This window comes from Vulpes vulpes, chromosome 12 (genome assembly GCF_048418805.1).
Source record: "Vulpes vulpes isolate BD-2025 chromosome 12, VulVul3, whole genome shotgun sequence".
Classification (NCBI taxonomy): Eukaryota; Metazoa; Chordata; class Mammalia; order Carnivora; family Canidae; genus Vulpes; species Vulpes vulpes.
The window spans coordinates 133,427,030-133,437,892 of NC_132791.1; the positions used below are offsets into that span (position 1 = coordinate 133,427,030).

General features: G+C 59.4%; 2 protein-coding genes and 1 long non-coding RNA gene across 11 annotated transcripts in view; 2 read left to right on the forward strand and 1 right to left on the reverse strand.

Annotated features, from left to right (window-relative positions):
- The window catches only part of LOC140594718 (uncharacterized), a 39,185-nt gene extending 37,592 nt beyond the window's left edge, over positions 1 to 1,593 (reverse strand). For 2 of the 5 annotated variants that reach the window (XR_011995889.1, XR_011995890.1), the window contains exon 1: positions 1,427 to 1,584. This is a non-coding gene — a long non-coding RNA (uncharacterized lncRNA). Of the gene's footprint in view, positions 1 to 1,426 lie in introns of all 5 variants that reach the window. The other 3 variants (XR_011995888.1, XR_011995886.1, XR_011995887.1) reach the window with 2 other exon arrangements.
- Positions 1,477 to 3,558, forward strand: RNASEK (ribonuclease K). The gene is made up of 3 exons (XM_026005321.2): positions 1,477 to 2,060; positions 2,735 to 2,811; positions 3,216 to 3,558. Exons 1-3 carry the CDS (start codon positions 1,983 to 1,985, stop codon positions 3,355 to 3,357), a joined length of 297 nt encoding a protein of 98 aa, XP_025861106.2. The 5' UTR covers positions 1,477 to 1,982; the 3' UTR covers positions 3,358 to 3,558.
- Positions 3,559 to 3,766: 208 nt separating this feature from the next.
- On the forward strand, positions 3,767 to 6,623 carry BACC1 (BPTF associated chromatin complex component 1). Of its 5 annotated transcripts, none has more exons than XR_011995885.1 (6): positions 3,767 to 3,923; positions 4,114 to 4,543; positions 4,745 to 4,846; positions 5,484 to 5,674; positions 5,918 to 6,022; positions 6,358 to 6,623. XR_011995885.1 is itself a non-coding variant. In XM_026005317.2 (6 exons), exons 1-6 carry the CDS (start codon positions 3,903 to 3,905, stop codon positions 6,416 to 6,418), a joined length of 579 nt encoding a protein of 192 aa, XP_025861102.1. In that variant the 5' UTR covers positions 3,768 to 3,902; the 3' UTR covers positions 6,419 to 6,623. The 5 variants fall into 5 exon arrangements, 4 of the variants coding, with proteins under 4 accessions (XP_025861102.1, XP_025861103.1, XP_025861104.1 ...); XM_026005317.2 differs by having other exon boundaries at positions 3,768 to 3,923; positions 4,114 to 4,208; positions 6,354 to 6,623; XM_026005318.2 differs by having other exon boundaries at positions 3,768 to 3,923; positions 4,114 to 4,208.
- Positions 6,624 to 10,863: the final 4,240 nt, after the last annotated feature.

Here is a 10,863-nt window from a genome sequence, read left to right on the forward strand (position 1 = left end):
TTGTGTGGTTCTGGGGTCTTGGGACCCAAATGACCCCTTCCAACTGTGCTGTGATCACTATCCTCACCACAATGGGTACAACAAGCTCAGTGCAAAACTGTGTTCTTCAAACACCCAACTTCCCGAAATAATTATTACAGATCTGCCTCTCACTGATGAAGCATACAAACTTTTTCTCTGGAGGGGCACCTGGATGGCTCAGTGGTTGAGCATCTGCTTTTGGCTCACGTGGAGATCCTGGGGTCCTGGGATGGAGTCCCACATGGGGCTTCCCGCAGGGATCCTGCTTCTCCCTCTGCCTGTGTCTCTGCCTCTCTCTCTGTATGTCTCATGAATAAATAAAATCTTTTTTTTTTAATTTGAGTTTTTCTGTTTTTATCTTTTTAAGATTATCTATTTATTTATTCATAGAGATGCAGAGAGAGAAAGAGGCAGAGACACAGGCAGAGGGAGAAGCAGGCTCCATGCAGAAAGCCCGACGTGGGACTCGATCCAGTGTCTCCAGGATCACGCCCTGGGCTGCAGGCGGCGCTAAACCGCTGCGCCACCGGGGCTGCCCAATAAATAAAATCTTAAAGAGAAAAAGAAACCTTTTTCTTTGGAGAGGATGACCCATACATATTTTTAAAAAGATTTTATTTATTTATTCATGAGAGACACATAGAGAGGCAGAGACACAGGCAGAGGGAGAAGCAGGTTCCTCACAGGGAGCCTGATGTGGGACTCGATCCCGGAACTGGGATCATGCCCCCAGCCAAAGGCAGACGCCCAACCGCTGAGCCACCCAGGCGTCCCCACCTATACATATTTTTAAAAATCTTGGACCCCACCTTTTCCAAAGGACCTATGATCGGTTTCCTTGGTTTACAGTAGAGAAGCAAAGCGACCATACCCAGCTATCCAATACATTTAGCATGACCACTCACCCTCACCACCTGTTCCCTGGGTTTGCTTTCCCTGCGCTTTTCCTAAAGCCCACACTTTTCCTGGATTCTGCATCCAAAACTTGGAATTCAGTATTCCCTGTTTGGGAACAAAATGTTACTTAGGGGCGCCTGGGTGGCTCCAGCGGTGAAGTGTCTCCCTTCAGCTGAGGTCATGACCTCGGCGTCCTGGGACAGAGCCTCGCATCAGACTCCCTGCTTGGTGGGGAGCCTGTTTCTCCCTCTGCCTCTGCCTATTTACGCTCTCTCTGTCAAACGAATAAAAATCTTTACCCTCCCCCCCCCCAAAGTTACTTAATTAAGCACTCCCGATGCCAGGAACCCGTGAAACTTCAAAGCGCTCCGGCCACAGCTGCGCTCGGCGTCGGGCAGGGGGTCCCTATATCCTTTCACGGTCTCACAACGTCTCCGTCTGGAGGCAGGGATGCGGAGACGCGAGACAGGGGCGTCTCTCCCGGGGTAAACCCCCAAGTCTCACTTACCATGCCCCCATGACAGGACACCACCCGAAAAAAGGTATCTGACGGGAAAGCCGGGTAGTTCGGATCCCCAGCACCTAAGAGCCCGTCGCCCGGGTGACCAGGGGCTCCGCCAGACCCGCTCCGCCCTAGGCCCGGCGTTTGCGGGCTCCGCGTCACGTGACTTGCCCGAGCCAGTCACGTGACGTGCTGGGTCCTTCCATCCCGGCCTGGCGGTGGCGGGGGGGACAAGAAGCGGGAAGCGTTGCTCCCACGATGCCCGCGCCTCCGCTACACGGGTCCTAACGGGCTCCTGAGGGGCTGCCTCGGCCTCACACACCGCCTTCCCTGCTGGGGACCCGGGAGGGCCCGGACGCGCCCCGCCGTCCCCGCCCGGCGCCCCCCACCCCGGCGCGATGGTGGAGGCCGGAGGCCACGCCCCCGTGGCCGAGCTCCCTGCGGCCGGTCCTCCGCGGCGCGAGACCCGGAGTCCAGCTCGCTCTCCCCTGGCGCGTCCGGGCCTTCCTCTCGCCGCTTTCCTGCTCGGCCCGCAGCTCGGCGATCCCCGGCCCCCTTCTTCATGGCGTCGCTCCTGTGCTGTGGGCCCAAGCTGGCCGCCTGCGGCATCGTCCTCAGCGCCTGGGGAGTGATCATGTTGGTGAGGGGACCGCCCGGCGAGGGCCGGACCGGGCCCGAGGGGGCCCCGGGGACGCGGGCCGGAAGGCTGGGAGCCTGCCGGCCTTAGGAAGCAGCAGGCAGTCTGGACGGGGGTGGGGCGGTGGTGATTAGCCGCTGGGGAACGAGACAGCCGAGATTGAGAAATGGGGAACTCGAGCGGGGGGGCGGGGGTGGAGCTGGAGCTTGGAGCCCGAACCACGGCTGGTAAACCTGGAGACACTTCCCCACCCTCCCACCCCCCCGTTAGAGGAGGAAGAGCTGGGGTCTCGAGCGGTGCCTTCGCTGAGTGGAGGGCAGTGCGGAAAGGGGACGCTTGTTCCCCAAATGGGCATCTGTGGGGGGAGGGGTCGTGTTTCCCCAGGATCACCCGCCCCACTCTAGGAAGAAATCCTAGGAAGTGCTGATTTCCCCTGACCGCTTCCTCCCTGTCCCATGACAATGACGCCCCTGGAGAGGAGGATCATCGGGTGGCTCACTGTTGCTGCCCTTGCACCAGCTCACGCCCTGATCCTGGTTCCAGCAGCAGCCACCCCAACCCCAGCGCGTTCTGGTAGCTCCCAGACCCAGATGTTGTGGCTACAGAAGTGGGAGGGGTTTAGAGGCGGACCAGGTTAGGTGCTTGCGTTCAGCAACCTATCCGTCACCTCTTTGCAGATAATGCTCGGAATTTTTTTCAATGTCCATTCCGCTGTGCTGATCGAGGACGTTCCTTTCACCGAGAAAGATTTTGAGTAAGTAGGTGGGAGAGACGGGGCTGGGGGCACGTTTGCGAGGTGGCAAAGGCGGGGCTGGAGGGCAGGTGTGCAAGGTGGCAGGTAACTGTAGGTGGCAGGATGCTTGCGGGCCCCGCGAGGCTGAAGAACTGCGTGCAGGGAGCTTTTCTCCGTAGCGCACTTTGGAGTCAGGCCTCAGCAGCCACCCCAAACCCAAAACTCAAGATGTGGCTTCCTCGGTAGTTTACTTGACTTCCCCGGGCCGCCCGGTGGGTGCAACCTTAGAACTCACCCCATAGGGTTAGGAGGAAGCTCGAATAATAGGTGTACAGGCGCTTGGGATGGTGCCTGGCCACAGTGCCTGGGAAAGGCTGGCCGCTCGGAATGCTTCTGACACTCGTCTACCTGATCTCCACCCCCAGGAAAGACCCTCAGAAAATATATGACCTTTACGAGCGAGTCAGCTACAACTGTTTCATCGCCGCGGGCCTTTACCTCCTCCTCGGAGGCTTCTCTTTCTGCCAAGTTCGGCTCAACAAGCGCAAGGAATACATGGTGCGCTAGGCACGGTCGCGTCTCGCCTGTCCAGCTCCCGACTCTATTTAAGGACTCTCCCCACCCGCCCCCATGCCGGCGCCCTCCGTGGGATCCCGTTTCCCTGCGGCGAGACTGAACCCCTGGTCCTCCGGTCTCCGGCCCCCGCGGAGGGAGGCCGGGGCTGGCCGTCCCCCGTCCGTCCACAATAAAGCGAAGCTGCCCTCCTGAGCCGCGTGTCTGTGCTTGGGTACTGGGACGGGCACCGGGTGGAGGGTGAGGGCGCTGCAGACCGGCCTCCGAGTCCCGACCCGCCGACGGAAGTGGAGTGAGGCCGGCCCGGAAGTGAGGCGGGGTCTTCCACTCGGGTCTCGCTGGGCGGGCGCCGCCGCGTCCCTGCTGCGAGGAGGCGGGGAGCAGCCGAAGGAGCCAATCGGCTACGGGGAGGGACGGGACTTCCTGCGGTGGGGCCCGAGCCGCTGGGTCGCCCGGCTCCCAGGTCCCCGGCAAGGCGGCGGCGGCGGCGGCGGCGGCGTCTCCGTCTCCGTCTCCTCCGTGGGGAGGCGCGCGGGGCCATGACGTCAGCGTCCACCAAGGTTCGCCCTCGCTCGCGGACAGCGCTCCCTGGCGGCCACGGGAGGGCGGCCCCCAACCCCCGCCCTGCCGGCGGCGCCGGCTCTTCCGCCCGGGGTGAGGGGCGGGAGCCGGCCGGGGTGGGGCCAGGGGCTCCGGGCGGGACGGCGCAGGGGTGTGCGCCGGCCCCCCGTGACGCCGCCCCACCCCCAGGTCGGAGAGATCTTCTCGGCGGCGGGCGCCGCCTTCACGAAGCTCGGGGAGCTGACGATGCAGCTGCATCCCGTAGCCGACTCTTCCCCCGCGGGGTACGTGAGCGGGGCCGGGCCGCGGATTCGGTCACTGACGCGGACGCTCGCCCTAGGGCAGGGGCAGGTGGGAGTGCGCCCTGCGCCTGGCACTGCGCGGAGTGGGTGCGAAGAAGTGCCTGTCGGCGGAGGGCGCGACGGATGCACCCGCAGCCTGAGGCTCCCGACCCGGACCCGGGCCACCGCTCCGCCCCGCTGCGGGCGCTGCGCACCGCGACCGGGGTTCTGTCCGCAAGACCCCTGCGGGTTGGATTGCCTTCAGCGGTCCCTGACAGCAGCCGCTTCGCGCTGGTGGGGGAGAGACTTTCTTCGTTATAACGTGGCTGTCGGGACAGGTGTGGTTGGGGGTCCTCAGGATTCCCACCGGGCGTTAAGAGCTTTTTTTTCTTTTCTTTTCAAGGAAGCCCTCTTTAGGGATCCATAGAAGGGGCCCCAGGGTCTGGGGGTTGGAGCTGGTTGCTGTGGCCTGCACAGCCTGTGGGCTGGCCGCACACCCCCCTCTTCCCACTTTCGCTGTTCCCTCTCCCCTCTGACAGTGCCAAGTGGACGGAGACGGAGATAGAGATGCTGAGGGCTGCCGTGAAGCGGTTTGGGGACGATCTTAATCACATCAGCTGTGTCATCAAGGAACGGACAGTGTGAGGGAGGGTGGCCGGCAGAGGAAGGGGGGTGGGCACGTTCTTCCTCCGCACCCGCCTTCCATGTCTTCCTGAGAACTCCCAACTCTACCTCGCTGCTAGTTCTGTTAGCATCTCCTCCAAGATTAAGAGAATAAAAGAGTGGGTCAGAAGTTACTGAAATGCTATGGTAACCGGGACCTTCCAAGAATTTTATTTTGGGGTTGCCCGAGATACCCAACAATTGAATTCTGTGATGGGAGTTCCCTGGTGGTTTATGCGGCTCCTTGGAGATTCTGCTGCAGTGTTTCTGGGGATGCTGTGATTCTGAACTAGTTGAGCAGAATCTCCTCCTAAGTCTCAGTCTACCTGTAGTTCACCAGGGTTTACCTGGTGGCCTTCCAGACCCGCACATCTCTCCCAGAAGAAAATGAGGCACTGGGTTCAGGGAGTCCACTCATCACATTCTGTCCGTTCTGAGTGTACACAAAGCTTCAGGGGAAACCGAGAACCCTGCCAAAGGGGTGGGGCCCTGACGGTGATGCTCATGAAGGGGCTCCCCCGGATTCCTTCAGAGTGGCCCATTGCCCCTGCCCCTCCCCACCCTTCCCTAAGTCACTGTGAGGACTCCCTTCCTAACCCACTCTCTTCTCTCCAGGGCTCAGATAAAGGCCACAGTGAAGCGCAAGGTATATGAAGACTCTGGCATCCCTCTTCCGGCTGAGTCACCCAAGAAAGGGCCCAAGAAGGTGCCATCCAGTGTCTTGTCACCTCCTCCAGCCGCCCCTCCACCAAGCAGCACCAGTGTCCCTGAGGCCGGGGGCCCCCCCATAAAGAAACAGAAGGCTGGTGAGGGCTGCAGAGCTGCCACGGGGGTGGGGGATGGGGGTAAGGTCCTGTCCAAGGTTCAAAAGTTCACAGGTTCGGGAGAGAATCCGGGGCTGGGTCAAAGGACAGATCTCTCTTCCTTTCCCTGTCAGGGTTCCCAGACAGCTGCTGGGCTGTCAGAGGGAGTGGGGGCTTGAAGCTTTGGGAAGCTGGGGAGCAGTCAGAGAATCTAAAGCCCAGCTTACCACCTCCCCACTCCCCCAGATGTGACACTCAGTGCTCTGAATGACTCGGACGCCAACAGCGACCTGGTGGATATTGAAGGGCTGGGTGAAACTCCTCCAGCCAAGAAACTCAGCTTCGACCAGGGTAGGGGTCCTCCTCCTCTCACTCTCTGGCCAGTTGAAGGGGAGGGTGGAGACTCAGCTTTGACCAAGGTAGGGGTCTTTCTCCCACTCCCAGGCCAGCTGCAGGGGGGGGGGGGGCGGGGGGGGGCGGGGTGTGCTCACTTGGACAGCAGGGGAGAGTCTCCACAGGAGCCCCCTCCTGTGCACAGAGGCCTCGGAAGAGAAGGTTCCCTGGTATGCAGTGCAGGGGGGATTGGGTCAGCAACAAGCCAGGTACTTTGGGGAGGTAGGAGTGGTCTTGGCAACATTCTTGGGGCTCGCTCCATCTCGGCCCATTTTGCTTCCTGTTCCAGACAGCTTGACCCTGGAATCTGGCCTTCTCATGACCTCTGCTGACCCCCCTCTGCTCTCTCGCTGAGCCTTCCACCTCTCACCCCTGTCACTGTTCCCTCTGGACCTGTGGATCGCCCAGGACTCCGAGCAAGTCTGCATGAGAGAAGGTCAAGAGGCTGCTGGGGCAGCACACCTTTGCAGTTCTGTGCGAGCATCGGCCCCAAGCTCTCTGACCTCCAACTGACAGACTTTTTTTTTATATACAGAAAACAATAAAGATCGTTCCCTCAGCCTGGTGCGTTTGGCATAACCGTTATTGGGGCGTGGTGGGTGACAGCCTCCCTCCTGAGCCCCAGGGGCTCGGCCCCTCCTCGCAGTTCTCACCACCCTGCCTAGAGCAGCACAGCCAATATTGGCAGACTCTCTTCCCAGTGCCAATATTTCTGTGCTGCTAGAGCCAGGGGAGCTGGGTGTGGGCAACAAAGATTCTACTTTGCTCTCCAAAGGCAGAACCTAACTCCCAGGATCTCTGGCAGTCAGTATTCCTAAGGCTGCACTGGGGACTTGAGAGGGGCTATTTCCAGTGCTTCCCAACCCCCCTCCCCCCCACCACCACTACCTCACAAAAAGGCCCGGATGTTTTGTGTGTTGCTTCTCCAGGGCAGCCTCTCAGGGCCAAGCCTCAGCGGTGCCTCCCCCACCCTCACCCTAACACCACAGTGTGGTCTGGACGTGGCCACAGTACCGTACAAACCACAGTGTGCTGCTGGGGCGGGAGCAGGACTGGGGTGGGCTGAGAGGAAGGGAGCACAAGATGGTGTTGGGAAGACCCCCACCACCCAGAGCAGAGACTTGGGGAAGGTTTAGAAGGCAAACATGGCCCCAAGAAGCGTTGGGGCAGGCGGGAGGCGCGGGGGCAAGCAACCAGGGCTAGGAGCTGACAAGCACCTGGAGGGAGACAGGCCTAAGGAGTGAGCTGGCAGTGTGATAAGACTGGAACCATCTTCCCTCTGTAGGAACTCTGCTCAGGGGATCCCTAGGGTGGGGTCAGAGGCAGAGGAAACCGGGGAATGATCGTGGGGGGCCAACATTCTGCCTCCCGACTCAGCAGAGGCAGGGCCCCAAGGCTTCCTGTGTCCGTCCCTCCCCACCCTGGGTCAGAACCCAAGAGAAAGCAAGGAGAGACACAAGGCCAAGGACAGCAGGGTTGGGAGTTGGCAATCCAGAGGTGGTGGGGCCGGAACATGGTAGGGAGAGGGGGGCCGGAAGTCGCCCTGGGCCCTGGGCCTGCCACAAGATGGAGGCCAAAGGCAGGAAATGGAGACCAGAGAGAGAGGGGAGCAGCAGGGCCCAGGAAGAGGGCTGTCTGGACCTGGGGGCCAGGTACTCAACCCCCAGCACTGTCCCCAGCCCCCACTGTCAGCCCAGGACCCACGCCCGGCCCCCTGCGACGACCCCCATCAGACCATCCACCAGGCCCAGGAAGGCGGGCCCACCCCAGAAAGCCACGTTTAAGCTGAGACAAACATGCCTCTCCCCACCCCCACCAAGGGCCTTCCCTCAGCCTTTCCCTCCTGTCCAGGACATGATTCTTAAAAGCACCCCACACCAAGCACAATCCAAGGGCTCGGATCCCTTCCACAAATCAAAATAACATCCTCTGAAACCTAAAAGTTTTCCCCCTACATCCCATTCCACCCGCTACCACCCCCCCTTCCGACACACCCCCCAAAACTCTTAGCAATCAGAAAGATCTAAGATGGTGGGTGTAAGCAGTCTTTTTAGGCCTCGGGGGATGCCAGACCCCCTCTCGAGACCCCTATTTGTCTCACACCAGATCCTGCCAAGGCCTCCTGCTCCTCACTCCAGCCTCCATCGCCCCCAAACTGAACAGCTGCCCCCAGCTCCCATTCTCGGCAGAGCCTTTGTGGGGGTGAAACAAATCAAACACTGTGCTAACGGCTGGGGGTGCTGGGAGGCCTTCTGGTCTCAGCCTTTGGTTCCCATCTGGGGGACTGAAGTTTAGGGGCACAGGGGAAAGCCTCTCCAATCATCCCCCCAGTTCCAAGACTGACAAAGCCCAACCCCACCCCAGCACGCACCTCCAAACCTCCCCCCCAACCGCCACGTCTCTCCTGAAAACAGGGGACACTTCCCTCCCCACTTACCTCAGCTACTCTCCCCTGAGATCCTGGTCCCCTATTTTGAAGGGAGCAAAATTTGGGATGCATCCCTCACATTTGGGGTGCAGGAGAAAAGAGCCGCCCCAGTCGCATCGCTGGCCTCCTTCCTCTCGGCTGGCTCAGGGAGTGGGGAGTGCCCTAGGGAGGGAGGACCCCCACAAGAGAGCTCAGAAGGGGGTTCCTCCATTCCCAGTCAGAATTGGGGACACCCCCCCCCAAACCCGTCCCAGCCCATCCGTCTCCAACTCGGCGGGAGAGGCAGCTGCAATGCCCCAGTCAGATTCCCCCAACACTACATTCCTCACCCCATCTAGAGGGGTCCCGGGGGCCCCAAAAAATCCCCAAAAAATCTAGGATGTTGGCAGGACGGTCCTGGACTAGCACGCCAAATTTGGGGTCCTCAGATAGCCCCGTTTTTTCAGGAAAATTCTGTCTTTCACCTGCCTCCCGCCAGCCCTGCTCTGTCCCGATGCCAATTTTGGAAGTCACTCCCTCCTTCCTCCTCCCCGTCTCTCCAGGCCCCCCCGCTCGGGGGCTGGGGTCCAGGAAACCTGGCTTCCAGACGGGGGAGGGGGGCCACTCCTCGAAGGGCTAGGGGCCAGGAGGTCAAGCTCATAGCCCCAGTCTTAGGGAGCAGGAAAGCTCGATCCTCCCCTCCCCCCCCCCCCCCCCCCCCCCCCCCCCGCTGGTCTCCGTGGTGGTTTAAGGAAAGCCTGGAGGATTGGAATCTGCCATTGCTGTTGCACAGGCAGGTTTTTTTCCTTGGGTTGGGGGGGTGGGCGGTGGGAGGGAGAGAGGGGAGGAGAGCCGAAGGGAGCGGGGACCCAGGCGTGCAGGGCCGGCCTGGCTGACCCCCTCGCCCCTGCGGCCGTGGGGGAGCCCCTCCCCCACCCACCTCGCCCGCATTCCCAGCCCTCTGGCCGCTTTCTGTTTGGGGCTCTGACCCTAGAAACTCTGGGAACATGAATCACCCCCTTGCACCCCACCACCACCTCCCCTCGCCCAAGTTCCAACAGCACCACCCTAGTCTGGGGTCTTTCCTTGACAGCTGGGACACCCTATGTCCCCCCCTTTCCCGGAAAGTGAGGTGTGCTCCCTTAAGAAATGGGGGTTCGGAGTCTGAAACCACCTTCTTTCCCTCAGATTCATCCAGACCTCAGAGAAATAAGAGGAGATGTGCTGCCCCCATTACCTTTCCGGATTTCTCCCTTCAAGTCCTTGGGTGTATTTGGGGGTTCAGGCAAGAAAGAGATTTCTTGACTCTGGGGTGAGAGGGAGCTGGCTGTAAGCAAAGGACACCTCAAACCAGCATCATGCTCTGAATTAAGTGAACCCTCAAATCAACTTTGCCTTCAACAAATACACCCAGAGAGTGACAAACACCCCAAAATAAGGACACCCCAAAACTTTAGTCTCCTACCTTGGGCCCTTGCCTTGTGTCTTTCCCTGGAAAAAGCCTCATGGCTATCTATCTACACATACAGAGGTCTATCCCCCCTCAAAGTAAGTTTCCACAACATTCAAATATAAAGCTTTGCTCTGCCTCAATGACCCACAATCACAGAAGGCCTTCAAACTTGCTCCCAGGTTCCTATTATGTTCCACCTCAAGCTAATTTTTTTTTCAAGCTAATTTTTAAAAAACAACAACAAAAAACCCTCCAAATTGAATTTCATGTTCCCCCAAATCTAACCTGAACCTTGAAACATATATGGCTTCTCAAAACAGACTGCACCCCAAAATCAGCAAGACTATTCTACTTGAAATCAGATTATCCATAGACACCAAAAGGCTATGAATCCCCCAAACAAAACCCTCATCCACCTCAAGGACGCCAAGTGGGATGTCCTGATATTCCAAGACGACAGTCTCCAAATTATGGGTGTCAGAATCCCCAAAACTAACAGAGCTGCAAAATCAGCTCCAAGCCTCAAACTCCCCTCAAGCCTTCTGAATGCAGCCCTCTCCCCCCGCGCCCCCACCCCAGGGCCCAGAACAATCAAACTAAGTCCACATCCCCTAATAAGCATGCACTCTCAACCAACCCATAACACAAAATCAACTCCCTCCAGATAGGAAAGGGAGTCCCCCCAGGTGGACGCCCACCTCCAAACTGAGCAGAGACCCCCCCCCCCCATTACCCCGTACATGCCAAAGCCACATCACCGTCCTGAATCCCTAGTGATCCGGGATTCCCAGTTCCTCAGAGTTCTTGCCTGCACCCAAATAAAGGTATGCTCAAGTCTGAAGAGGAGGACCCCAGGCCCAGGTGCACAGCTCCATGGGCAGTCATTTCTGGGCGCCTGTGCAAGATGCACAGCCTGGCTCTGCAGCTACACTGATAACT